The sequence below is a fragment of the Apus apus genome, chromosome Z (assembly GCF_020740795.1).
Source record: "Apus apus isolate bApuApu2 chromosome Z, bApuApu2.pri.cur, whole genome shotgun sequence".
NCBI classification, from domain to species: Eukaryota; Metazoa; Chordata; class Aves; order Apodiformes; family Apodidae; genus Apus; species Apus apus.
Window position 1 is genome coordinate 70,523,177 of NC_067312.1, and position 27,029 is coordinate 70,550,205.

Below are 27,029 nucleotides of genomic sequence, written 5' to 3' on the forward strand. Positions count from 1 at the left end.
GCAGAAGCAAGGCAGCTTGGTGTTTTCCTTGCTAGCATCACTGTCACCTCTTGCAGAAGTACACAGGACTGGAGGATTTGGTTTCCCTTTTTCAGCATAGACAGCAGCAGACATGGGTTATCCATATGCAGGGACACAAACATGGATAACCAGGTGAGGTTGTGTACAGGGCTCTTTGAAGTGTGCATAAACAAGTAGGCTGTGCAGGTGGACTAGTTGCAGTTTTCATGGTAGCTCAGGGTTTTTTGTTTGGAGTTTTATTAGGAGACGATTAGGTGGGAAGAAAGAGAGAGGGGAAAGTAAGGAGGAGCAGTAAAACTGATGTATCAGAAGGAATTTGCATGTGAAAAGTGCAGGAAGTAACTGATGGGACCATCAAAGTTCACTAGTGCCTGCTTAGATAGTTTCTGTAGTGGCTTCCTCAGGTCTTAGTCTAGTTATTTCCCCTTGCAGTTTCTTTCCCAAACTCCATGAGACTTTGAAAGTTAGTTTTGTAAGATCCTGAAATTAATATCACCCTTCTGTACAATTTGCATGTTCTTGAGACCCTTTTTTCTTGCATGTTTTCACCTTTTGGTTAATGAAGAGATCTATTCAGTGTCTGTAAGAACTACTGAGATTTCTTTTGCTTTCACTGTCAATATTTAATAACTTCAGTTTAATAATAGGACATATTTTCTTAATATTGGGAACGGTACAATCCAACACTTTGGTGAGGGTTTTTTGCTATTACTATACTGACTGAAAGGGACCTGTCACATTAGTTTTGAATAGATTTGCTGGTATCTAAGTATAACTTTACACTTATGTAATCTCCTGATAGATATATATAAGAGAACAGATAAAAAATAGTGGCTATTTGCTACAATTTTACTGAAAAATTCCCGTATATAAATCCACTTGAGCTTATCTAGTGAACAGTAGCAGTTATTAAATAACTTCTAATTTTGAGTCCAATCTAATTAATCAGTGCCTGATGGGCATTTTAATGATGAGGATGGTAACCACCTCTACCACATGCTACCAGTCCTGGTTCCTTCTTCAGTTCCAAGTCAGTTTGTGATGGAAATGCCAGCAGTGTGCTCATTCCACAGGTTCTCCCTCTGCAGTGTCTTCTGGCCATGGGCCCAGAGATGATCACGTTCTCTGCTTCTTCAGATCTCTGTGTGCCAGTCAGTGGTGATGTGCACACCTCCGTCTTCTTGAGGGGCAGTTCTTCATCTTTTTCTGTTGTGGTGTGAGACCCTGGCGTTGCTCAGAACATTGTCACCTTGTGTTGATGTGGGAGTAGGATCAAACCCTTTGTCCTGAACCGCTCTGTTTTCCTTCCATGTCTATGCAGAGGCATGTGTCTGGAAATAGGGTGGTAGATTTTCCTAAACACAGCAAGTCCTAAGTAGCTTTGTTCTTGTCCAGCCTCTGCTGCTTCAGGGAGGTCCAAGGGCTCCATGGATTGTTCTCCAGCAGACCTGGCTCTGGCTTAAGGCCTTACTGTTGTCAAAGCTGCTGAATAAGGAGCCTACCTGAGGTCTGCTGCTATGCAAAATGTCTTGACAGAAACCATGAAGTAAAGCCAGACATCCAAATGGAAGGATGCTAAGGCAGTATGCAGAGAATAGTGTGCATTCTGCTCCACTCCAGCTCCTTGAGAAAATGCCATAAACATGATCTTCTTCACAATCAATCTGCAGATTTAAGTTTTGAACAGTGAGTCTTGCTTGAGGACTTGTGCTTTCTTTTTTATTTCTGTAAAGAGTAATAAATTTTACATTTTAAATGTTGTGTAAGGAAATAAGAAACACATCCTGGCTTCCCAAGTTGTTTGTTAGTTAAAAAACAAGGTCAGAATGGAGTTAATAGATTTCCAGTTTTATTTTGGAGGGAAAAAAAAAGTATTTTTCTAATTTAGCTACTTGTTTGAAGTCTTGTACCTGAAGGTGTGCAATGATTGACCCATCTGGAGTTAAGTTTTGTGCATGTATGTTCAGCTAAATTATTTTCTTACAACACTGGAGATAACCATTTGTAGGTTGAAGACATTAAGTCCTGACAATATGGATCTGTATGAACATGTTGCTTATTCTCTGCAACAAGCTAATTACTGCTTAAAAAATTGATTAAATTCTGAGGACCATAGAAGTTTGCTGAAGCGATCTCTGGAGGTTTTCCCTTTTCCTTTCTTGCTTTTTTTATTCATTTTGCAGCTAACTTTGAACTGTCTCTGTAGGCTTCTTTCTGTTTTCCTTCCAGCTTTCTGAAGCTTCTTTCCCTTAATGTTACTTTGATAAAGACTCCACTGCTTTAATATATAATTTTCATTGTGACTTTCATTGCTGCAATTAAGTGGCTAATTGAACAGTTTATAATGTGTATGCCTAATTGCTTCTGCATGAGGTTAACTGTGAAAGACATAGAAAATTAACACACAAAATGTTGCCTAGGTTACCTTTTAGTGAGTAAAGCCTCAGAGATTTTGTTTACTTTGCTGTTTATGGGCCATGAAACTCCTGAAGATGTTTTAATATGAAGCTTCCCTCTTATATGTCAACTACAGTGTCACATGCCAGAGTTTAAAAAACTTCAATGAAGTGTAAGCATAGAGAATACACGTGGGACTTGGGGTCCAACCTGCAGTAAAAGATGTAAGATAGGAAGTAAACTTTTCTTTCCTGCTCATCTTTCAAAAAATACAGAGCAGCCATTTGGATTTTTTTCATTGTCTCTAATAAATATAAAAATAAAGCAAAAATATTACTTGCCTCTAAGAATACCTCTAATGGATTTCTCACAGAATAAGTAGAAGTTTATTCTGCCTTTGCTACATGTAAGAACACATGGGCTTTAGAACAACTTTTATGCTGCAAAAATAGTGAAGTACTGGTCATGTGGAAGGATGGTTCCAGTTGTTTCCCTGGACTCTGCACTGAGTGAAATGGAAAACAGCACAGTGTAAGATCAAGTCGAACAAAACCAGAACAATATAAACTTCTTGAGTGTATCTTCAGAGTTGTTCTGTTGTTTGGGGTTTCTTTTGTTTGTTTTTGTTTGTTTTTTGTTTGTTTGTTTGTTTTGTTGTTGTGGGGGGTTTTGTTATTTTTTGTTTGTTTTGTTTGTTGTTTTTTTAAGTAAGTGGGTTTAATGGCATAATATTCTTATTAAAAAATAACATAATCATTTTATTCTACAGTTTATGATACAACAACAGAATAAGAACAGGAATAAGCAGCAGGGTGAATGCAGAAAGAAAGTTTATAAAACGACTTATTTATAAGTAAATATTGCTCACTAAAACAAAACTTTACAAGATATGTGGGGAAATGCTGCAGTTGACCCATCTTTCTTTTTAGACACCTGGCATTTTTTAATGTGTTTTCTCTATGTCTGTCCACTTTCTTGTCACCCCAGTGGTAAAAAATCAAAGAGCCTATTTGAAGAGTGTGTGTTGACTAGCAGAGCCTGTACAGTATTGCTCTTATGAAGGAATATTTCTCAAATTTTCTTCTTCTCCTGTGTGCTCAAACTACTGTCTGCCCCTGTTTCTTTTCCGTTTCTGAAGTTTACCACTTTCCCTTTTCTAAGGGAAACTACTCACTTTTCTCCTGCAGTCTTCTAGATTACAGGCCCTATACATTTTTGATCTGGTCCTGTTTTTTACTGTCAATTTCTTCCATATACCAAGGGAGACCTTGATGTTAATGATGCATGCAAATATTCTTAATCTTTCTAAACCTGAATGCTGACACAAGAGGGTGTCTGTGTTAGTTAGGATGAGCAGGGCTGTATTGTACTGATCTTGCAGCATTTCAGCAGTTTAAATGATCATCTTTGAAAGTGTGTTTCCTTCTATTACACACAGGTGTTCTATGAACTTTTCCGTTTACCAAAGTGATTCAGACCGTAGTTAAATTGTTGCTGCCTCCCTTAACTCCCATTTGTGTTTTCCTCACCCAGGATTCAACAGCTCTGAGCGCATGTGTGACAAGGAGTTCATCATACGCAGAGCGGCCACCAACCGCGTCCTGAACGTCTTGCGCCACTGGGTCTCCAAGCATTCCCAGGTATCCTCCTGTTTTGCACTCTTCTCCTCTCCTGTCTGTAATATGTCTACATTTTCCCTACAAAATGTGTTCAGGCAGTTCTGCTCTGTAGTGTAGCAGGGGTCAAACAGCCTGGAAAGTCAGTGCTGTGAAGGTAATATGGAAATTTAGCCTGTAAAAACACACTGTTAAGCAAGTGAAGAATCCTTCACCTAGACTTGCAAAGCTATCCTGGAAATACCATTACAACATTATTGCTGGTGCCATTGTGTGAGTGCTTTACTGTTGCAAGGTGTGTTGAAATATAAATGATATATGCAGGTCAGATTACTCTTTCAAACTGTAAGCTTAGTTCAGTTTCTTTGACCAAATAGGTTAAAATACTTGTGCTTGCATACAGATACTTGTTTGTTTGTTGTGATGTCTGTGACACACCAGTCCTCTGGGTTGGTGTCTCTACAACCATCATAGGACTGTAGGTCTGATGCATATTGATAAAACTGTGTTGGCAGAAGGAGGGAAAAAAGAAGTCTGAGCAGCTTTCATAGATAGGCATGCATGGCAAAATCCTGAACAGAGGAAACCTGCGATTGCTGTTCTGGGCCATGGTACTGTGCTGTACTACTTAGGGTGTCCCTGCCACAGTTCATACTAAGTAACTACTATGAGTTGGCTTGACCCTCTATACTAACTAAAAGATGGGTAATTAATGTTACTGTGACAGTGCTAGGAGTCATCAGACTTTAGTCTACATTAATAGAACTGTCTGCAACTAGTTAGACTGAAGTTTAAGTTCCAGAGCTGCCCCTGACTGAGTTGTCTGATGATTATCATGAGCACAGAGAAACTGTGAAGAGTGCAAGCTCTGTATTGCAGCAGTTTACCAAAAAGATAATTTCTCTCCTTAGAAATGCCTGTTCTCTGTTTCCATTTCAAAAGCACCCATGATATGCAAAAATACAATATTGTCCTGAATACTTTTCCACGTACTTTTGCATCATATTTACAATTAGTATTCATTTGAGAATATTAAGAGGACAAAGGTAATGAGTAAAAATTCAATGCTGTGCATTTTCAAAGTGGAAGCTATTAACTGTACTCCCTAGTCTCTCACTGCCTTTTTTTTTTTTTCCTATGGTGGTAGTTGCAGATTTTAATTTTCTAGCTCTCTTAATCCAGTATTCCAATATAGAAAATATTTTAAAATACAGGGGTTTGGCATAGAAATTAATGAAAGCTACAGCAGCAGGGCATATAATCAGCTTTTTTGTTGTTTACTTGTGAGAATAGGGAGAGAAAAAGGGCAGGCAACCTCAGCAACCCAGAAATGTCTCACTAGTTTCTGCCAAAAAAATATGGGACAGGACTGCTTTAAGGAAGACAAGTGAAGAATTGCTGTCTGGCCAAATAGTAAGAAATGTTGGCAGGAAAGAAAAATACTCCTGGGAGAGCAGTAGCTCAGAGCCTCATTTTACAATAACAACACAAACTGCAAGCCAGAGAACCCTTAGCCACCAGTGTCTGGTGAAGAAATGCTTATTAGATTTCCAAAATGACAAAACAATGTAAGCATTAAAATTCTATGAGATCAACAGATCTGCCAAAAATTTTATTGTGTTTTAAGGTATTTACATCATTCTCTGGCCACTTAGTGCATTTGAGACATCCTTCACCTTCAGCAGCAGCCAAGGCAGGTTTTATTCTCTTGAAAAAAAATTTTTAAATTAACTAAATAGGCAGATATTCGCAAAGATAAACATCCAATTAGATGTCCAATTCATTATGCTTTGCTGATGCTGTTTTCTCTCCTCTTGGCTTTTTATTTCTTCTGCTGCAAAAACTCCCAGCACCCAAAAAGCAATTTCTGTCCTCTGTGGCAGAAGCTTCTTCAAAATCCTTCTCTCACTGTCTGGTAGACTGTTCTCCTTTTGATGTGTCTGAGATCCTCACGGTCATTGCTGGCCTGTGCCACTGTAAAAGTTCACATACTGCACACGTTTTTTGGGCCAAATTGCCGTTTCCTTATGACTAGATGCAATGAGAAGCAAAGACACTAGATGGGTAAACTGTGGGGCTTTCTTTAGTTCTGTTTTTAGGATGTGAGATGGTACTACAGACATGCTTAGTGTTGCAGCATGTGAGTAACCCTCCAGCAGAACTAACTGTTCTGGTGCTCTTTGATCCACCCGTGACAGTCAATTCCCTACGAGGTATTTGTCTGTTATTCTAAATTATTCTAAATTTATTGTGTCCTGGTGCCCAGATGACACGTGGTGCTACACACTTTCATAGGACTGTGCTGGCTGTGTTCAGAAATGTGTGCAATGTAGAGAAACTAAAGTACCACCATCTGTCACAAGTGCTCTTACATATATCATCCCACTTATTTATCCCCTGCCCTCCATTCCTCCCTCTGGGTCCGTTTGGCTCACTTCAGTGTGCGTCTCTCGAGTGTTTAATAACATTGGTTGGGGTTAGTGCATGAACTGAGTGATAGAGGAATTATCCAAACTAGTGGTTTAGAACCTTGTGTTTCCTCAACTTTTCCTGTAGCAAACCCTTGGCCAGAGTTTGGAGGGTCTTTCCTCTGCTGGCCTCTGAAATGAATTAACTTCCTACTGTGTCTTGCGACTGTGTCAAAAACCGCAGTTGTGGGTGTTTCGGGTTTGAGTTTTGGTTTTTAAAATTTATCCAAGCATGGACAGTATTTAATATCTGAACTTGTCTGTAGCCAGAAAATAGAATCATTAAAGTTAAGAATTAAGCCTATTCAGTGAGGAAGTACTTTCATGAAGCCATTTTGTTATCTTGAAATCATACTAAGGGCATGTAACAATAAAACAGGAGTTACTGGTTTTAAGCTAGAAAAGTGTAGATTTAGGTTGGAAATTAGGAAGAAGTTCTTTAATATGAGGGTGGTGGATCACTGGAACAGGTTGCCTAGAGAGGAGGTGGAGGCCCCATCCCTGGAGACATTCAAGATCAGATTTGATGGGGCGCTGAGCAGTCTGGTCTAGTTGGAGACATCCCTGCTTGTTGTAGGGGAGTTGAACTAGGTGACCTTTATAGGACCCTTCCTACCCAAGATATTCTAGGTTTCTATGATTAAACAATGTTTAGGAAAAGGATTAATTATTTTTAAAATTTGGGTCTCTACGACCCTTACTTAAATTCCAAATAAATATATAGTGATAACGCAAAATCTGCAGCCCTTTCAGAGGGCAGAGGAATTAATTAATATCTCCAGGAGCTCCCAAAGCACAGATAAAAATTTGGAAGAAAACATCCTCACATAACGTGACACTTTTTACCGCACTGAGCAAGAGGAATGAAACCTGTATTGTTCATCAGCCAAAACCAGCACAGTATGAAAGTCTCATTTGGATTTTCCAGGGGGTTTTAATTTACATTTTCGTTCTTTTAATTCCCTGTCCTTCCTCTTTTTTTTCCCTGCTCCACTCTGTCTTTTTCATTCAGGCACCTACAAGCCAACAAACCTACCTTTTTACCCAAAATAACAGCAAAATGCTCATGTTTACGTTTTGGATGTAATTGAGAGGAACAGTGTAGGATTCTCCCATTGTAAACAATGAAAACACCAATGACGAGGCAGTTATTGTGGAGACAAGACTGGTGTTTGGAACAGCAAGGGCTTGAGAGGATAAAACTCCCACTGATTACAGTAGAGATGGAAAATAAGAAGGGAAAAGGAGGCCAAGAGGAGAAAATTCTTGTGACTGTCCTACTGAGGACTTGCAGCCTCCTGTTCTTTGATTGACAATACTTTCACGCCTTTTATCTAAACATTTCGTGTTACAAATTCAAGTTTTTCCTGCTTCTGTGGGAAGCAGATTGGAATGGAGCTTGTCCAAGGAGAAAGCTTTCACATCTGCTGGTGAAGAAACAGAGAGGCTGGCTTCTCCAGACTTCCCAGTTCTGAATGACAGCTGGGTGCTTGTTCCCATTGGCTTCTTTGAAGATCTGAGCTGGAATGAACTGGCAAATCATTACTCAGTTACAAACTATATGGCTGCCAGACAGTGTCAGTGAGTTGTGAAGTTACCACAAGATCTGGGAAGAAGATCAAGGCTTGAATTTTAAAGAGTATGGGTCATGATCTCGTGCCCGGTGTCTGTCTGGCTCCAGCTGTGAAATTACTACAAGTCACTTTCTTGCTCATACCAACAAAGCTCTGCTGGGTTTTGAACAGAAGGTTTTACAGATGTAGTTACTGATAGTACTTAGGGATTATGCAGGACACTTGAATACAGACAATTTTCCAAGCCAGGATTATTTAAGTTAGTTTAAAATAGTTCTAGTGCACATGAATTGGCCCATTCCATTTTGTACATGAATAAAAAAAGTAAGATAAAAATTCTGTTATAGGAGCCCCACTTGGCTTATGTTTAAAGGCATAAAGTAATGAATGTGATGCCTGGGAAAGTTATATATAAGTTTATTGTAGAAATGTGAACAAATTACACTTAAGCCACACTTACTGCACAATAATAAGATATGCTGTATTTTAACTACATTTCAGATGACCCCTAGAGATCTGTGGCATCTGCCTTGAAACAGCAAAGGAAGTTTATAGAAACATCTCAATCATGGAATGGTTTGATTGGAAGGGACCTTAGAGACCATCTACTTCCAACCACACCTGCATGGGCAGGGACACTTTCCACTAGACCACGTTGCTCCAAGCCCCATCCAACCCTTTTCTTGAACTCTTCCAGGGATGGGGCATCCACAGCTTCCCTGGGCAACCTGTGCCAGTGTCTCACCACCCTCACAGTCAGATTTCTTCCTAATACCTCATCTAAATCTCCCCTCTTCCATTTTAAAGCCATTGTGCCTTGTCCTATCACATGTCTTTGTAAACAGAGTCCCTTCCTAGCTTCTCTGTAGCTCCTGCAGGCACTGGAAGGTGCTCTAAGGTCTCCCTGGAGCCTTCTCTTCTCCAGGCTGATCAGCCCCAACTCTCTCAGCCTGTCTCCATAGCAGAGGTGCTCCAGCCCTTTGATCATCTTTGTGGACCCCTCCAGACTCGTTTCAGCAGTCCATGTCCTTCCTGTGTTGGGGGCTCCAGAACTGGACACATTACTCCAGGCGGGATCTCAGGAGAGTGGAGTAGAGGGGGAGAATCCCTTCCCTTGACCTGCTGGCCACCGTTCTTTTGATGCAGCCCAGGATTTGGCTGTTGGCTTTCTGGGCTGCAAGTGCACATTGCTGGCTTGTGTTTAGCTTTTGAGGTTCTTTCTAAAGTGAACTGATGTCATGACAGAAATTGTGAACTGAAGAAACAGAGATGTTGCCCCAGAGAGAGGCAGAGCAAGGGTTCCCTGAGCAAGCCTTCCAGCCTACCACTGGTCACCTAGTGGAGAAATATGGTTTGCATAAACTTATTCCCTGTGCACAACACAGTTACACATTGAGTAGCAGTGCACCCTATTGTTGCTGTCCTCTGTCCAAACGTCTCAGAAGCATAAGGGTATTGCTATACCATGACCCAGAATGGCAGCCAAGCTTGCAGTCATTCAAACTAATTAGTGGTTGCTCTGCACCCTCTGGAGCCTGACAGGTCCTTCTTCATTGAGGTCTTTCTGCAAAGCCCTTGAATATCCCAGGACTTAGAGGCAGGGCTGTCACATTTCATATCTGTCCTGAACACTTTAATATAAAAATACCTGATGGCTAGATTATTCATTTAAGATTTCTTTGTGCTACAGGGTTACACAGGGCTTGGATAAAGAGAAGTTTGTGTTGTATGTGCTGAGAATTACTCAGTCATGCTATTAATATAGGTTGTACTTTTATCCTGATTATATTCCATCAGGAGTGACAGGCTAATGCTGATACTGTAGAATGAGGACTGGCACTCCACACCAAATGATGACTGTCTCTTTGTGCTTGAAACTAATTGGAAGAAAGAGCTGTTGTCCTTTGCTTGCTTCTTGAAGTAAGCCAGACTTAATTCAAGGTCAGGGATTAATTTTCCTGATAGCCTGATAGTTGTAATATCTTTTATCTCTGCCTTCCACTTATGCAAATGTTTGTTGTGGGTGAATTTATAAACATTTCCCTCAACAGAATTGTATGTGATAGTTGAAGTGTGCTTTTCTGTTGGAAAATTAAATGCTGTTGTAGAGTAGCTTCAGCTAACTCTGATAGAGCTTGATCTGTGTACAAGATTAAGAGCCACTCGACTGATGCTATTGAAATAATTATCTGTTTACACTTTGGCATGAGAGCATTTTAGGGCAAACCCCATGTATTTAAAAATATTCCAAATTCCTAGTAAACAGTCTTTCAGTATAATGCTCTTCCCTCTTGGACATCTCCGATACTGGGGTCCCAACAGGGTTTTATCATTAGCCCATCACTTTGAAGTGATCAGTTAGAGCCAGTAGCAATGCCAGTCTTTCTAAGTGTCTCTGCCTATCTATTGTTTTCAGTTTGCTGCTGAAGTTGGGGGCAAAGGACAGTGAGTCTGCACACAGTACTTCCACTCTGGGTACTCATAGAGACATCCAAAACCCTGGCTCAAGCTTTACATGCAGATTTCCCTCCATTTCACATCTGGCATTTTTAATCCTTCATTAGATTTTTCTTCTCCCTTCAGTAATTTAGCTCTTGCTTCCCCTCCCTCAGGGTATTTTCTCTTCCAGATGCTTCTCAGTGGTTCCCCGCTTCCAGCTATTATGCAAAAGTCCCACTGATCCATTTCTTTGCCTGTCATTTTTACACTGTACCTCTCTGGTTACTTTACCTTCCGTTTTAGAAATGTGACCACTTCTTGTTCTTCCCCCGTGCTTCTCTTTTCTTCTTCTCCCTGTTTCCGTCTTCATTCCTCTTCTGCTTTATGGATTGAAAAAATTCTCACTATGTAGTTGCTCACAGGATGAAGAGAAGTGGCTAGGAAGGGATTGCAGTGCATCAAGTCTTCCTGCTTGTGGTGATAATATCAGCTACATCTGGGAGCATCTGTGGAAAGACCATGGACTGTTCGTGCCACGGCTGGGAATCCAAATTGGAAAGCAGGCAGCTCCTTTCCTCCCCAGGTTGAAAAAAGACTTCCAGCCTGGGAGGCACTCTGTCAGCTGGTCTGAGCCATGTCCCTGTCAGTGACAAGCCCTGCCAGCTCAGGGTGTGATACTGGGGTGGGTGGCACATTCCACTGATGCTGGCCAGAGCATCTGGAGAACTTTGCATTCTTGGGTCTCCTCAGAGCATAATACTGTGAGCATAATACTGTGTAGCAGGAAGTTAGAATTAAGAAGAGACAGAAACTAATAAAATTAGCCCAAATGCATTCAGCAAAGCCTGTCATGCTACATTTATCCTGACAGCTCCTCCTCCTCCCCTTCACATGGCAATCACAGAGTGCTGAAGCTGGCCTGCTGGTTGGCTCTTTTGCCATGTCAGCAGGTGCCTGAGGAGCTGAAAAGTTGGCTCTGCTTTCAGAGCTGAACTGGGGTGAGATTATTTTTACATGAAGCATGTAGGGTTATGTTGAAGTTGGATGATGCAACTCATTGAAGGGGTTCCCTCTAGAATTCCTTTGTGGTTTCTCCATGCACAATTCCCTCCCCTCTCTTCTCCTGCCCCTTCCTTCCCTCCCTCCCTCACATGTTCTCTGTAGTCCTTATCACTGAAATACTCCAGTACATATTAGGTTATCTTGTTTAAGCTCCCTTTTATTTACCTGGGTTACTCAAGGTGTCCTCATGTTGTTTAAATAAAGATTTTTCTTCTCACCTAGAAAGATTTAAAGGAAGGTTTAAAGGAAGAGAGGAGGAAAAGCTTTTGGGGATTCACTGAACTCATGTCAAAACTTGAAAATTACATTCTCTGCATAAACCACTGATAGTAAATCTACATATCCCTAGTTGTACCTCACCAGCATAGCTTGTTCTTGCTTTCTGCTGCGTCTACTTCAGTCTCATTTCTTCTGGCCAATGATTTCCAATCCATCATCCCTTCTTTTCTTTTTTTTCCACTCAGTGGGAATAGGTTGCTTCTGAAGCACTTCCTATACTGCAGCACAGCTTTCCTAGCCTCTCCTGGCAAGAGATTGTGGTTGCAGTTTATAAAGAGAACTTTTGTGCATGCTAGAGATCAACAGGCTGGTTATGAGTCTACTTTAAATGTAATCATGCTGACTTTGGTGCCCTGCAGTTACAAAGGAGGCTTTTGCTTTCATAGTGCAGGTGGGTGACAGCAAAATTAAGGCACTTCTCTCTGCTGCTCCTGTTGTCTTCTGCTGAAATCTTCAGTGATGGTGAACATGATGCATGGTGCTGTTGATTGGCTGGGAGCTTAATACATACTGTTCTCATCCTGGGTGACTCCAGGACAGATCTCCTACTTAACTCATCAGCTGTCATTTTTTTTTTTATATCTGCACATTTCATAACTGGTTTTTCTGTGTAAATTTTAAATAAATAGGGAAGAAGTGTATTTTCCCATTACTAACTGTACTGGACTTAAAAGTTTGAATTTTGCTTGAAAATCTAAGTTAATTTCTCTCCTTAAGTCAAATGAGGATCTCAATAAGACCCACAAATCTTTAGTGCTCTAAAATATAGTAGAAGCATGTGTCCTTTCATGAAGGATTAGACCACTGACAAACTGGAATCTACCTGCTGAAAAGTTGAGCAGTTTTTGACTGGTCAACTGTATTCCTTCTGTGATACGTAAATTTCAACTGGAAGTGTCTGCCAAAGTTGCATGGACATGTGGCCAGGTGTGTCCCATGGGAGGGCTGTGCTGTGAAGTGGCACCTTCTATTTGTGGTCAGGCTGGCATGGAGGTGTGACAGCAGCTGGGACTGAAGGAGTCACACAAACCAGTGCACCCTCTGCCTGTAATCCCTAACAACTCCCATCATCCATGACTGACTGGACTAATAAAGGGTCAAGGACTTCTCATTTTTCTAAGGTTAGAGAAGTGGATTTTTCCACCAGGAGGTCTCTTCCAAAGCCAGTGTAATTGAAGTGGAAAATAGCCCTAACCCTAGGATTCGAGTGTTCGTACAGCTTGCCAACACTTTTTGTTATTCCAGTCATTCTAGGCCTGGTATCTTCAGGAGATTACTCAGCAAACATGTTTTGCTCTTAATGTACAATATATTCATTCTCATTACTTGTAAACATGCAAAAGGTGAAGTGCTTTGTTTTTGCTCAGCCTGAGATTCATACATGAGGCTTCAGCTTCCTGATTCACAGATAAAATAACTTTTTAAGTATATACTTTTTTTGGTGATAAATTTAGTTGCAATAAAGCAATATTTCTTAAGAAAAGTTACCCTATGATGAAAATAATCACAGAATTGTTGTGGTTGGAAAGGACTTCTAAGATCACCAAGTCCAGCTGTCAACACAAAAAAAAAGCAAAACCAAAAAACCCAACAACCTTGGCTTTTCAATATCACCAGGAATGGTGACTCAACCACCTTCCTGGGCAGGCTGTTCCAGTGCCTTGACCATTCTTTCAGTATGGAAATTCTTCCTAATATCCAGTGTAAACCTCCTCTGCCACAATTTCAGGCCATTTCCTCCATCCTTGGAGATAAATCCTGATCATGCTGTTGAGATCTGCCCATTTACAGTGGCAGGTGAGATTTCTACTCAACGTGCTAAACACTCTTAGATGCCTCCTCTGTTCACTGATGGTATTTTTGTAGCATGACTAACACAGATGCCCAGCCCCTTTCATAGAGTCATCACCACCAGACTAGGACAGACAATACTATTATTATTATTTCTCAGTATTTCTCCTTTTGCTAAATTTTGATAGTTTCATATTCCAAATAGTTTTCTTTTAAAAATCAACAGAGGGTACACTACTCTATGTAGTTTAGTTACATTCCACATGCCTTCACTGGTTAGTTCCTTTTCCATCCATTAAATAAATAAGTAAGTAAGTATCTCTTGTCATCTTTTGCAAACAGGCTAGAACAGTTCCTGGGGGAGGCATTTTGAACAATAGCTGTAGAAAATTTATTCCAAACTTATTCTAAAATTTATTCTATAAAACAAAAACAAGGTAGTACCTGGAACTACTTAGTTTTTTGAGGCATATTTACCTATTCACAGCCCAATGCTGCACAAGGTCCTGGTCTTCAACATCTTCTAATACAGAGAAACATCACAAAAAACTCAGACACAGATACTAGTTTATTTCAAAGTTAGCTCTGGCTAAGTTGATAAGACTTTTGAATTGTTAAAAGGGGATGCTTGTAGCAGGAGAGAAATGCCCAAGGCATTGCTGGTGGGCTGCAGTAGGATATTTCCAGGTGCTGGCATTTTGAGCAGTAAACTTTCTCTAAAAGTGCCACAAGTGTGGCTGTTACACCACTTTATATAATGAAACATTTATCCTCATCCTTATCAAGTGTTTCATCCCTTTTCCAAACTCAGCATCACCTTCCTGTGTGACTGTGGGTGTGCTCTGATCCTCCCACATCCCCTCCAGAGAAAAACATAGTCTAAGGACATCTGTCTTGACCAGGGGTGGTTTTCCTCAGAGACACATTTCTCCAAAAATGCTGTTGATTTAGGAGCCTGTCACAACAGGAAGGATCGTAGCTGATTCTTTAGGAAAATAAACCTTTCCCAGTTCTAGTAACTTTGTGGCTTCTGTTCCCATGGAAACAAGCAGGGGCTTTTTACAAATATGGTCTTGCTTGCAAGTAACTGCAGGTTATGAACAACATCTATGATGCACTAGATGACTGAAGGTTTTTGGTTTAGTTTTCTTACTGAAAGCTCAATAAAAGCATTTCTGAAGCCTACTCCTGTAGGTTCCCTCCTACAAAGTTTGTACATTGTTCTGTTCTTTGATTTTCTCCTGTATCAGAGGTCAACAGAAATGGTTGTTGGATTCTTCTGTGTCAGGTGTCAGTCTGCCCTAGAAATAATTAAAATGCTGAAGCTCTTACATGCAGTGCCAGAGAGCACTGGTCTAATTTTTTGAGCTTAATTAGGTTGAGTACTCCACTATGTGTAACAAAAAGCAGACCAGACCTATCCAGGAGGGTGAATATGAGAGCAGAAGTACTTGAGTGGGAGGCAGATAAGCAGAGAAACTCCAGAAAACTGTACAAAACCCCTGCAGTGTCCAGCCTCACTAAGCAGTGGTCTCAGTATTGCAGTTAAACTGTTTCTCTGCTTTCATAGTCAGCAGAGGACAAGAAAGGATGTGGCATTTTGTGGGTATTGGTGAGATGCAGTTCTTACTTCAGAACAGAAAGGTTAAGTGGTTTGCCCATTTCCACTCAGAAGATAAAATTACAGCCTTCTGGACTCCCACTTTTGTAGGCTGTTCACTAAAACAGCTTTTCAAGTTCTCTAAATATTTTCACAGAATGACAGAATGACAGAATGTTAGGGATTGGAAGGGACCTGTGGAGATCATCGAGTCCAACCCCCTTGCCAGAGCAGGACCACCTAGGGCAGGTCACATTTTCAAACCTAATAGCAAATAAACCCAAGCAAACAAAAAAGAAACCCAACCAAACTCACAAAAGTGTATCTTTCAAGTTATTTTATCAACCTTTTTTTTTTTTTTTTTAAATTTGAAGTAGAGTGGTTTTCTTTTGTAGGATTTTGAGCTGAACAATGAGCTGAAAATGAATGTGTTAAATTTGCTGGAAGAAGTTTTGAGAGACCCTGACCTTCTGCCACAAGAAAGGAAAGCTACTGCAAATATACTGAGGTAAAAAAATTTCTAATTATAATTTAGTATGTTAACTATAGCAGGTGAAATAGTTAGGGAACTATTGATGCATCATACAATTAATGGGGTTTGTTTTTTCTCAAGAGCATTGAATTTTGAAGGATTACTAAGTGTTTTATTAACCATAAAACAGAGTGTGTTTTAAGTTTGATTCATAAAAATAGCTGTGTTAGAAATTTTTGCAGCAGAACAGCTGGCAGCCATAGGCTCAGTCTTTCTGCAGCAAGGAAAAGTGCTGCCCAGTGAAGCCACAAGACCACTCACTGTAATACCTTGAGGAACTCCTACCTCAGTAATGAGCCACCCTCTCTGCTAAGCTCAGGAGAGGCTGATGACAACCTAAAGAGTCACAACACCCTGAGGAGACCATCCTTGCACCCTCCTTTGTGTTGACACCACGTCCAGACTTCTTTGGGTAGCTCACAGAGGAGAATTCTTGTTTAATTAATGCCATGATGTGAAGGGCCTTTAGCTTCTGCTTAACCAGGACTATTTAAACTAGGGTCATGACACCTTGTTTTGTTATGTAGGGTTGGTAATATAGAGGTGAGTGTCTAGTCATGCCAAAGTGACAAATCTTTATAAGCATTTATCAGTGAAAATAATTTTGAGTGTGAACATCTTATAGTGACTGATTTTCAGGTAAATTGTTTACATTACTAAGGAGCAGTTATTAAATAAGATGAAAAGAAAAAGTACATTTAAATCTATGGCCTGCTTTGTTAACATTTTTGTAAGTCTTCTGCTGGAAAATCAGTAAGGGTGCAACAAATGCAGTGTCTCAGTTTTCTAACACCATTTGACAGGTTTTCCCAGCAGATACTTAATGTGAAAAAGAGTGTCAGAAGAATGAGGAGAAGGTTTTTCAGCTGGAGGAAAAAAAGTCAAAAAAAAGGACAAGAAAAAAAAGAGAAGTTCTTCATAGAAGTACTTCATGTCAATGGCATCTTACTTAATTTTCACATACATATAAAAATAAACCTCCTTTTTAATTATACTGAGTGTGCTGCTACTCAGAGTAAAAATAGTATGTTTGCTTTATGTATTTCCTTGGAAGAAACTAAGCCTGAATTGGCTGTTCCTGGCAGAATAATAGAATGGGCATCTAACACACAAGTCTGTCAGCAATTTCCTCTATCTGGTTTCCAATTAGCCAGTTTCCATTAGCTGTTGCATCAAAAAATGGGACCTTGGTAATTATGTGTAAACCATGAGTTGCCCCTATTTGCATTTTTTTATTATTAAGCCATGAAATAGTAGTTATTGTTTGCCCTGTCTTCCCCTCTAGCACTCACTACTTTATTATCTAAACATGCTGTATATGCTAGTGAATACAGTTAATGAGGTATTTCTATTAAATATTTTAAATGAAGATTAATTTTTATCCATTCTTTGAATTTTCACACTGTATTTCTTAAGAAAAGAAAAAGAAAAATAAAGTTAAAATCTGTAAGAAGTGAAATTTCTGAAAAAGCTAAATATTTAAAAATTGAGAAACAGGAAAAAGAAGCAAAAGGAAGGAGTAATGACATAAAACAGTTTTTATCCCACTGTCCATGTCACTGACAAAGATGTCTCTGGAGATTACTATTTACTGTAGCAGGGATGACCAAGACTATGTTAATCTTGACCAAGAACTGATAAGCTTTAAGCAAACACTCCTATGCTGCACTGAGATGTTGTGAAGAGGCACCAAGTTCTGCACCAGGGTATCTCTCATATAATTGTTTTCTGTTTCTGCATCAGATTACAAATTTTCTGTCATTTGTCAACATGGCAGATTACAGTAAATATGTTAAGAATCTCAGAATCACAGAATATTAAGAGTTGGAATGGACCTCTGAACACGTCCAGTTGTGTTTGGAATGTCTCCAGGGATGGAGAATTCACAACCTCCCTGGGCAGCCTGTTCCAGTGCTCTGTTACTTTCAGGCTAAAGAAGTATTTTCTTGTGTACCTCCTGTGTACCAGTTTAACTACAGAGAAGGCTGGTAATGGAATAAAATTATTTCTTGTGTTCCTTGAGCTGTCCATAGCTTATAATGACAGGATGAAGGGAAAGGGACTTCCTTTTTACTGTCTGCATTGACTTAGAAGAAATTCTTTGATTGAGACCCCCTGTGTCTAAGTTAAGCACCTAGCCAGGACACAAACTGTAGGCAGCTACCAAAGCACTTCTTCCAAGTTGACAGCCTGTCACAAAGGAGATGTGTCCACCAGTACTGTCTGAAGTTAGGCATCATGACTGTTGCTCCAGAGATCATAGAAGACACCTTCCTTTCTCAGATGATTACAGAACACAGGCCGTGACTTGTGGAGGGTTTGAATCCCACCCTGGATGTCCTAAAGGTATCTAGAGTCTTTATTGTAAGGAACATGTAGGGTGCTCCCAGGTATTGTGTTCCTCTTTGAGTTCACATACCAGTGTTTGGTTCAGGGAAATGCATCTCAGTCCATCACCATCACATTCTCTCCTCCTTGGAAAGATGTTATCTTTTTGCTTTTCTTCTAAATGGAGGGCTTTCATCTAGTATCATGTAGAGGAGGAATTTAAATTACCCACCTATATAGAAATAAGTTTGTTTGATGATTTTTGATGGCATATTTTTAATGTGAAAGCACAGATTTTTTGTAACTGGAAGTCTTGATCAAACTTTTATTCAAAAGGCTTCTTTGGGAAAGAATGAAAATGGGTTGGAGGGATGGACTAGTTGACATGCCCTTCATGAAAATAGCAATTCACTCAATTGCTAGCTAAGTGTTTTAAAATAGATGTTTCAGTTGTCCTGAAGAGGTGCTTGCTGCAGGCTTTTACATCTAAAAGGCCTTGGCATATCAAAATAGTTGGTTTTATCAGAACTCTGGTTTGTCAGTCAGCCCTCACTGCACAGGTCCTGGCTTCCCCACATTTCAGTTTTCATAGTCTGCTCTTGACTCTGAAAAGTAGAGGAATTCACAGTGAGGTTAGGAAGAGCATTTCTACCTCAAATTCAATGTTCAAACACTCACAAAACAAAGTTCATTCTTTCTGAGCCTCCGTATGGGTTTGCTCAATGGACTGTATCCTGGAAGGATATCATGTACAAATGTCTGTTTTTACAAACTGACCCAGCCTTCAAGTGTATGTGCACATATGTGCATCTACATTGCTTGGAAAATCAGTTGCCTTGTTAGCAGAGATTAGAGGAGCAGGAAAGGTTGGTTTGTATTGCAGAGGTGTTATGATCAGCTCTGGGAAAGACTCTGTGTGGAGTATGAATGGCAAGAAAAGTGTTTATGAGAAATACTGAGCTGCTTCATGCCTTCCTGAGTCATCGAACAGAACAGCTGGTATTTCTCGTGTGATGAGATTTTTGTTGAATGGACTGCTGGGGTTTCTCTGCAGGGTAAAAAAGAAAGCTTTTTTTTTTTTTTTGCTTTTTTTTTTTTTTTCTTTTCAATATCCATTCTGAAAGCCAGGCAAACTTACGGAAGTATGTTTGCTTGAGGTTTTGTCAGCCTTATTTACTAATCCCTGAAATCTGAGTAAAAGTGTATCAATGGTGAAGCAGGTAGGGCTGAAGCTCAGAGTTAACAGCAGTGAATAACTTTGGTAAATAATCCTATCTGGAGAAAAAAAGGATGAGTCAAGAAACAGTTCCCCCTTCTTCTTCCTTAGAATAACTGTAAATGAAGTCCAGTGATATGCAGAGGTCAGAATTTGATGGATGACCAATTTTCTGCCATGTATGATCTCACCTGACAGTACATTTCAGGATCTATAATTTACACCAGTTTTGAAATATTTTTAAAATATTTAATGTACTGTACAGGAATGACAGGACAGGAATGTATGAGGACACATATGATATTTTCCACCAGAAAATTATTTTAATATTTGGACTGGTCAGGCATGAAGAATAGTCTAAGTGAGAGAGAAGGCTGATCTTAGCTGCTGACTCTTAAGATTTGGAAAGTTATTTCTTATATATTTACATCCTTCATTTGTAAGGATAACAGTGGAGGTGTGACCCCATTCAGTCCCCTTTGAGACAGACACTGTTAAACACTCCAGCAGAATCTCTCCTTGCCTTTCCTTTCTCTCATAACTCTTTTCACATGGACCTGTGCTTCTTACCCAGCTTCCAGGAGGCTGTCCAAGGGGTGCAATGGGAGCTGCCCAAGCAGATCTAATAATGTTGAAACTAGATATCCCAATGCTGACAGCAGTGCAGACTGAAGTGCAGGTTACTGTTGATGCTGTCAGAAAGTAGCTTTGTCCAGTCTAGAGTTGTGTTGTCCTCTGCAAATTTAAACATAAAGCATTTTATGGATAAAGAATTTTTTTTAATTTTTTTTTTCATGAGACCACAGTGTTAGAGAGAAAGCACCAGTCATCTCTTTAGAATGAGGGATTGGAAGTCTACGGAAAATGTGAGATGTCATATTAGAGTGTATATGAGGAAGCAAAGATGGGGAGAAGTTAAGTATTTTCAGCCTTTTAAGACTCTCGTGTTTGCTGTTTTATTTTTTATTAAGCAAATATGGTCATTTCTGTATCAAAGATGGGAACTCCAGCAATGTAAATTTGTATGTAAGGACCTCAGATAGTGAGTTTACAAGATACCCAGGGCAGAAGGGCAATCCCTCTCCTTTTTGACTGCCAGGGAAGCACGTGCTCTTGTCATATGATGATTGATACTTTCCTGCTGGCCATTAGTCCTGCAGCACGAAATAAGCTGCTCAAGAAAGACAGATTGCTAGTTTGTTTGCAGTTACTGAGGCTGCACAGCACTATTGTGTGGAGAAGAAGCTTAGGGTTCTCCTGAAGTAGTAGACATTCAAGACTTTGCACAGCTTGCCCATTGGACATAAGCTGTTTCCAACTCCTATGGAGAAAGGGGCATTTTTTTGTGGATTTGATAGGCTGAAAGTGAAGGCAGGATGTTTCTCAGATTCTTTTTCTGTGTATCTACATTTGATTGTAACTTAGTCCTCCAGTTTGGCAAACCAGAAGGAAACAACAGCAACCCACAGCAGAAGAACCTAGTGTACTAAGCATTAACACTTCCTCCCCACCCACATAGTACAAATTCCATGTCTTACACTCATAGCTGAAGTCTCCAGGCAAAATTTATTTATTTATGTATTTATTTTTAACCCTTTCCTCAGCTACATGGAAAGTCTGTTCCTGCAGAGTGCAAAAATAAAGAATTAGAGGGACCATGAGAAAGACCTGATCCAGTGCTGTGCTTTCTGGAATGATCAGTAGCATTCTTCTTTGAAAATGGTCATCTAAACTTCCCTCCAAAATTCAGCTGATGAGAACTCTGCAACTTCTGCAGAAGTTTTCAGTGGTCACTTATAGTTGCAGTTGGAAAGTGGAACTTAAATGTTGAAATTAAATCTCCTCTGATGCACATCAGTCCAGTGACCTCTTGCTGTATCATTGGTATCTTCATAGTCAGTCTTTTACATACCAACATATTGTTCTTTATCCCTAAATCTTCTCTTTTCTTTATTATATAAATCCAGTCTACTCAGGGTTTCTTTGAGTCTGTATTTTCCACGTAAAGGGATGAGATCTTAGAATTATTTGCCAAGATACTACACCAACCACGGTAGATGGAGTTTGATTAATATTAATTACTTCTGCTGGGTTAATTTTTGACCCATTACTATGAAGTAAACCTAATAACCACGGGCTTTCTGTAGCAGAATTGGAAGGAAGAATTAACACTTGTAGAACTGAAAGCAAACCATACAGTTGCTACAAGTAAAATCTTCTAGCAGTTCCTTGTTTGTTTCCACAGTCAGAGCTCTTTTTATGGGACACTGAATAGGGCAGTGTAGTGCAATAAACAGGAACACTTCCCAGTGAATCACTTTTTTTATGCATCCCTGTTTTACTGTCTTTTATTCACTTCTCAAATGTTTATTTTTCAAACATTTCCCCAAAATACGGTTTAGCACCATAGTTTAAAAATCAGAGAAAAAGCTTGAGATGTAATTTCCCACCATTTACCTGCAAGTAAGCAGAGTAGTTATTGTAGTTGACCATTCTACAATATATGCTGTCTTAGATCAGAGATTTTAAGCCTTCATAACCATCATGTTGCCTTATGTGATTCTTATGTGGTAGCGTTTTCTACACTTTTCCTTAAAACAAGACATGAGATTTCAGGTACCAGATTTTTTTTTTTTTTCGTTACCTCTTCAATTTCAGTCTTAGGATTTATTTTAGGTAAACATGATTGACTATCTGTGATAAGGTTTTCTTATAACCGTGCATGATTTCATTTACATAGGATGTTTTGCTACTTAATTTTTCAGGGCTCTCTCTCAGGATGATCAAGATGATACCCATTTAAAAATAGAGGATATAATTCAGATGGTAAGTTAATCTTGAAGTTTAAATATAAATACTTCTATAGAAATGTTTTGTGTTTATGTCAGTAAAATGTAGCACAACTGCAGCTTTACAACTCTAGACAGAAGTACTGATCTTTTGTATCAGAAATGTATATTTCAGTTTAGAGAAAGTGACAATTTGGAGCCCACAGCAAAGATGAATAGGCCAGAACTTTAGGATTTGGATTTAAATCATATGATGGGAAAAAAAATAAAAAAGAAAAAGGGAAAGATATAAATATATATGAAACAATAGGCATCTGCCATCTCAGCTGCCATCAGAACCATAGCTGGCCTTGACTGACCATGCCCATCCTCCAAACTGTAGTCACCACTGTCATCATAATCTGAGGAAGAGAGTGTGGCAAAGAACTAGGTCCAGAGGGATTATGTGGAAATTAACACAGAATGCACAGACTTAAACCTACATGCACACTTACGACTTGGTATGTGCCTGTTTTCCTGTGGGTTTCCAGGCTGATGTTTACCCTCCTGTTGTTAGCAATTTTTTCTTAATTCTTATTTGTTTGTAGCGTAGAAGTTAATGACAAATTCCTGTTGAAAGTTCATATGAAGTTCTTGATACCCTTGTGCTGTGAAATGTCCTTTGATGCAAGAAGAGATCATTAAGTGTTCTCCTTATTCTTGCAGTCAGATTGTCCAAAACCAGAGTGCTTTGAGACTTTGTCGGCCATGGAGCTTGCAGAGCAAATAACTCTTTTAGACCACGTAGTTTTCCGAAGCATCCCCTATGAGTAAGTGTTCTAGGAGTGACTGAAGTCAGCATGGTGGGTGAGTTACTGACTGGCAGTGTTAGGCACCACACTAATTCATGCAGAGGTCAAAAACGTCTGCAAACCCAAGAGGATGATGCCCTTCAGCTGTTCCTGTCATTGCTTCTGACTCCCCTGTAGTTTGGTCATGTTATGAAAGACAGAATTCTTGGCTCAGAACTAAAAATCTGTTGTCTCAGGCTCTGGGCTAGTGAAGAGTGAATGGGGTATGGAAGCACTGTGTCTCTAGGGGGCAAGTGTCAGGTCAGCTTTGTTCCTACAGCAGTTTAACGTGGATGTACCCACCTTAGTGGACAAGACCTGTTTCAAACCAGGTCACAAAGCTGGAAGTGTGAGTGGGGTGACTGGGGGAGGGCAATGAGAAGAAAAATGAATCTTCTTTGTAGTATTTGCTGCTTCAGATGGCATTAAAAATGGTATAGTGAAAGGCTGGAATTAGTGTAAAGCTGTGTTATTAGCTTCTAACAAAATGAGGTATACTTGGAAACAGAAAATGTACTGTGTTTATTCAGGGCATTTTTGTTTGTTTCTTTCCCCTCAATATCTAGAGAGTTTCTTGGGCAGGGCTGGATGAAAGTGGATAAAAATGAGAGAACTCCTTATATTATGAAAACTAGTCAACATTTTAATGATGTAAGTACTCTTAAATACAGGTTGCTTTCTGGGAACTCTGTTGGCACTGTCTGTGACCTCTGAAACAAAAATATCTCATTTCTTTACAATGATACCACTTTTTATCTAGTAGTGACTGAATGTTACCATCTTTTTGTAGTTAACCTTTTAAATCAAAGCAGGTGAAGTTTAGGAGCAGGTACTCAGCATTTCAATGGCAATAGGATAGAACATGTTAAACTGTACTACAATACCTTGATGCTTACAGAAGAAACTAAGTTTTCTCCAGAGAGTGGAAATATAACACCAATTTTATATAATGAGTGCCCTTTGTATCCACAACCTTATCTTTGCTCTGTATTATTTTCCTTGGAATTTTACTGCGGCACTTTCCAATCAGGTTTATTACTTATGTCCTATCATCATTCCCCCAGCCCCATCCCTACAACATTGCTCTCAATACACTTTCTCTGATTTTATTAAGAGCCGTAAATTCTGTTGTGTGTTAGGGTTTTTTTTTTTCTGCCTTGTTCATGAAAAAATTACATGTTGAAAGGGGTTGTATTTAAATATCCTAAATTTGTTCCTCTTTGTTTGGTCAGATGAGTAACCTGGTTGCCTCCCAGATCATGAATTACACTGATGTCAGCTCCCGGGCTAACTCGATTGAGAAGTGGGTGGCAGTAGCTGATATTTGTCGATGTATGCACAATTATAATGGTGTGTTAGAGATCACCTCAGCCTTGAACAGAAGTGCAATCTACAGACTTAAGAAAACTTGGGGTAAAGTATCCAAACAGGTAAGAAAGATATATTTTCAAGTCGGGTTTCTATATTTCACTGCTCAGTGTGTTCAGAGAACAACATGTTGAGATGTGATTCCTCCCATAAATATTTCTACTTTTACTTCTACTTCTACTCTGACTATTTGCTGGAAGCAACAAGTGGTTCTGGTTTTTCATGCCAAGGTCATTTGTATTTAATTTATCCTTTTCTTTTTTAATGTCATTAATTAAATATCTATGGGAACAAACTGATTTTAATGGAATTAGCAGGTGCCTAAGACTACGACTTGAGTCTGAAGTACTGAAATACTTGAGAAGACTAAATTAAGGTATTTTCAGATACACACATGCAGGTGGCTAGTAGCTTTAAATAAAGTCAGCTCAGGTGCCTAACATAGGAGCCCTATTTCCCTGCCTGTACAGAAAACTGATAGAGAGGTCAGCATTTCTTTTTGAGGTGGTGATTTTTTTGCTACCCAGTGAGAGACGACCAAACTTCTTTCGCATTTAGGGGCCCAAGTTTAGATGCAGTGAATACCTCCCTTCAGCCCTTACCTTGCTGCTGAGACTGTCAGCAGCATGGCTAAGGCTGTGAGAATGACTGCCAGTAACAAATAAAAAAAAAAAAGACACACAAAGAGACTAGCCAGGATGAAGAGTATCCAGTCTTTTAAGTTACCTGTTTTGAATTATTTGGAGATACTGGTTGAATGATTTAAATCTCAGCTTTCTGCTATTTGAAAGAAAAGTCAGTATTTTAGTATCATGGAATAACACAACAAGGAGGCCCTCAGGACAGACCAGTCTCTTAGAAGTATTTGGATACAGAGTTTACTCCAGCTAATTGGAAGATTTCAGGTTGCCCATTTTAGATTTGGCTAATTGACATGCCAAAGGTGGGCTTTTAGCATTGTGTTTCCTCCTCCTTGTGTTTCTGCAGCTTTTGCAAAGCACTAAAGCAGCCCAAGTAATAAAATCCACATCCTTTACTGTCACTAATTTCAGTAAATGTAGTTGAAGAACCTCAGCAACATCTGAGATCAAGTCCCTAATATTCTTGTATACACAGTAAACTGAATTGCTGACCATTAAGTTAATGAACTTGTGTTTTTTCCTGAATTTGCTGGCTAATAATATTAGCATAGATAAAGGTTCTTGTATCACTCAAAGGAAAATCTTTAATGCTGCCTAATCTCCATTTTCAGAAATACACTAGGAACTACAATAAGCTAAATTCCTAATGTCTGTGTTATTACTTTTTAAAATGGGGTGAAGATGCTAAGTGAATTTCACCTTTTGTAAAATCTAATCCCAGTAATTTATGTGCAACAGGAATTACATTTGTAATGCATTTTCTTTCCAGACAAAAGCTCTCATGGACAAGCTTCAGAAGACTGTGTCATCTGAAGGAAGATTTAAAAACCTTAGAGAAACACTCAAAAAGTATGCTTCCCTACAATATACAATTATGTTTTGTTATAAGCAGGGGATAGTACATGTTGAGTTTGCTTTGATTAAGCTTTAATAACTGATATAACATTGGATAATATTTTTTACCTAATAACCTTTTAAATTCTAGTTTTATTGTATTAGGCAGTATTGTTTTGCTGAATATCCTGTGATTTAGTACTGCTTATAGATAAATATAGTATCTCCAGAGAACTGCTGAAACAAATTAAACGATTATTCTATGTGAATGTTCCCTGTTGGGGTTTTACTTACACTGATAAACTTTTCCAATAACTACAAAGCCAGGTTTGTAAATAAAAGTTCTTACTCAAAAACTGGATTCCAAAGAGTCTTTGTTCCAGATATGAAGTTTAGGACTTAGGACTAAGCCTGAGTAAGATCAAAGAGCCATTCTCCCCTTTATCTTGTTTTCTGACAGTGGGCAGTGGCTGATGAGAGGAACATAGGAACAGGACAAACCACAGTGTTATTTCCTCTCCTTTAGCCTCCCCGGCCCCTGTAGTCTGCCACTCTGCAAAACACCCTGGATTTTTTTTGTACAGTAGCCCTTGAATATTTCTTTTCTTTAATAGATGTGCCAGGTTGTGTTGGACCTTATGGAGTTTTGGTATCCAAAATGTCCTGTAGCAAGGATTCTACAATTTATGTATTGACTCCAGCTGCATGCGTACAAAACCTGTATTTTTTGCAGGCTCTGTAATTAGGAGTAGGCTTTCCAGGACTAACTATTACAACTACTTTAAATGGTCTTGTGAGAAGCAAAGCATTGAACTACTAGACTAATTACTGGAATGTTTCAAATTGTATATAGGTCAAGTTAGTCAGTAAAAGTTCTACTTTTACAGTATTGTTGGGGAGCTAATAACTTAAAAAAATGTTTCTACTCAAAGTAAATGAACAGATACTTTTATACACCTTTCAGTTATTATATTGCTTTTCTGCATACAACAATCACCTTCGTAATATAAAAAATACACAGACTGAAGTCCACTGCTCAGCATTGTCAGCATTCTGCATCAGGTGACAATAGAGCCCTCACCCTGCATTCTTCTTATGCCAGAGCTTCAGAAAACCTAGGATGCTGCTATTCCAGCTAAGGCAAGAATCAGGAAGCATGGAGTAGTGACTATTGCATCAGGAAAGCCACAATAATTTTCCCATTCCTCCTGCCCCTCCAGTAAAATAAAATCCTGGTTCTCTAA

At 39.3% G+C, this 27,029-nt stretch overlaps 1 protein-coding gene across 3 annotated transcripts in view; it reads left to right on the plus strand.

Annotated features, from left to right (window-relative positions):
* RASGRF2 (Ras protein specific guanine nucleotide releasing factor 2) overlaps window positions 1-27,029 on the plus strand; it is a 131,537-nt gene that overhangs the window by 96,800 nt on the left and 7,708 nt on the right. For all 3 annotated transcript variants that reach the window (XR_007891862.1, XM_051643333.1, XM_051643334.1), the window contains exons 18-24: window positions 3,952-4,058; window positions 15,643-15,755; window positions 22,089-22,149; window positions 22,818-22,921; window positions 23,509-23,593; window positions 24,175-24,372; window positions 25,721-25,800. Coding sequence is in view for 2 of the 3 variants with exons in the window: in XM_051643333.1 (XP_051499293.1) it covers window positions 3,952-4,058; window positions 15,643-15,755; window positions 22,089-22,149; window positions 22,818-22,921; window positions 23,509-23,593; window positions 24,175-24,372; window positions 25,721-25,800 (748 nt within the window). In the remaining variant the exon portion in view is untranslated. The remainder of the gene's footprint in view (window positions 1-3,951; window positions 4,059-15,642; window positions 15,756-22,088; window positions 22,150-22,817; window positions 22,922-23,508; window positions 23,594-24,174; window positions 24,373-25,720; window positions 25,801-27,029) is intronic.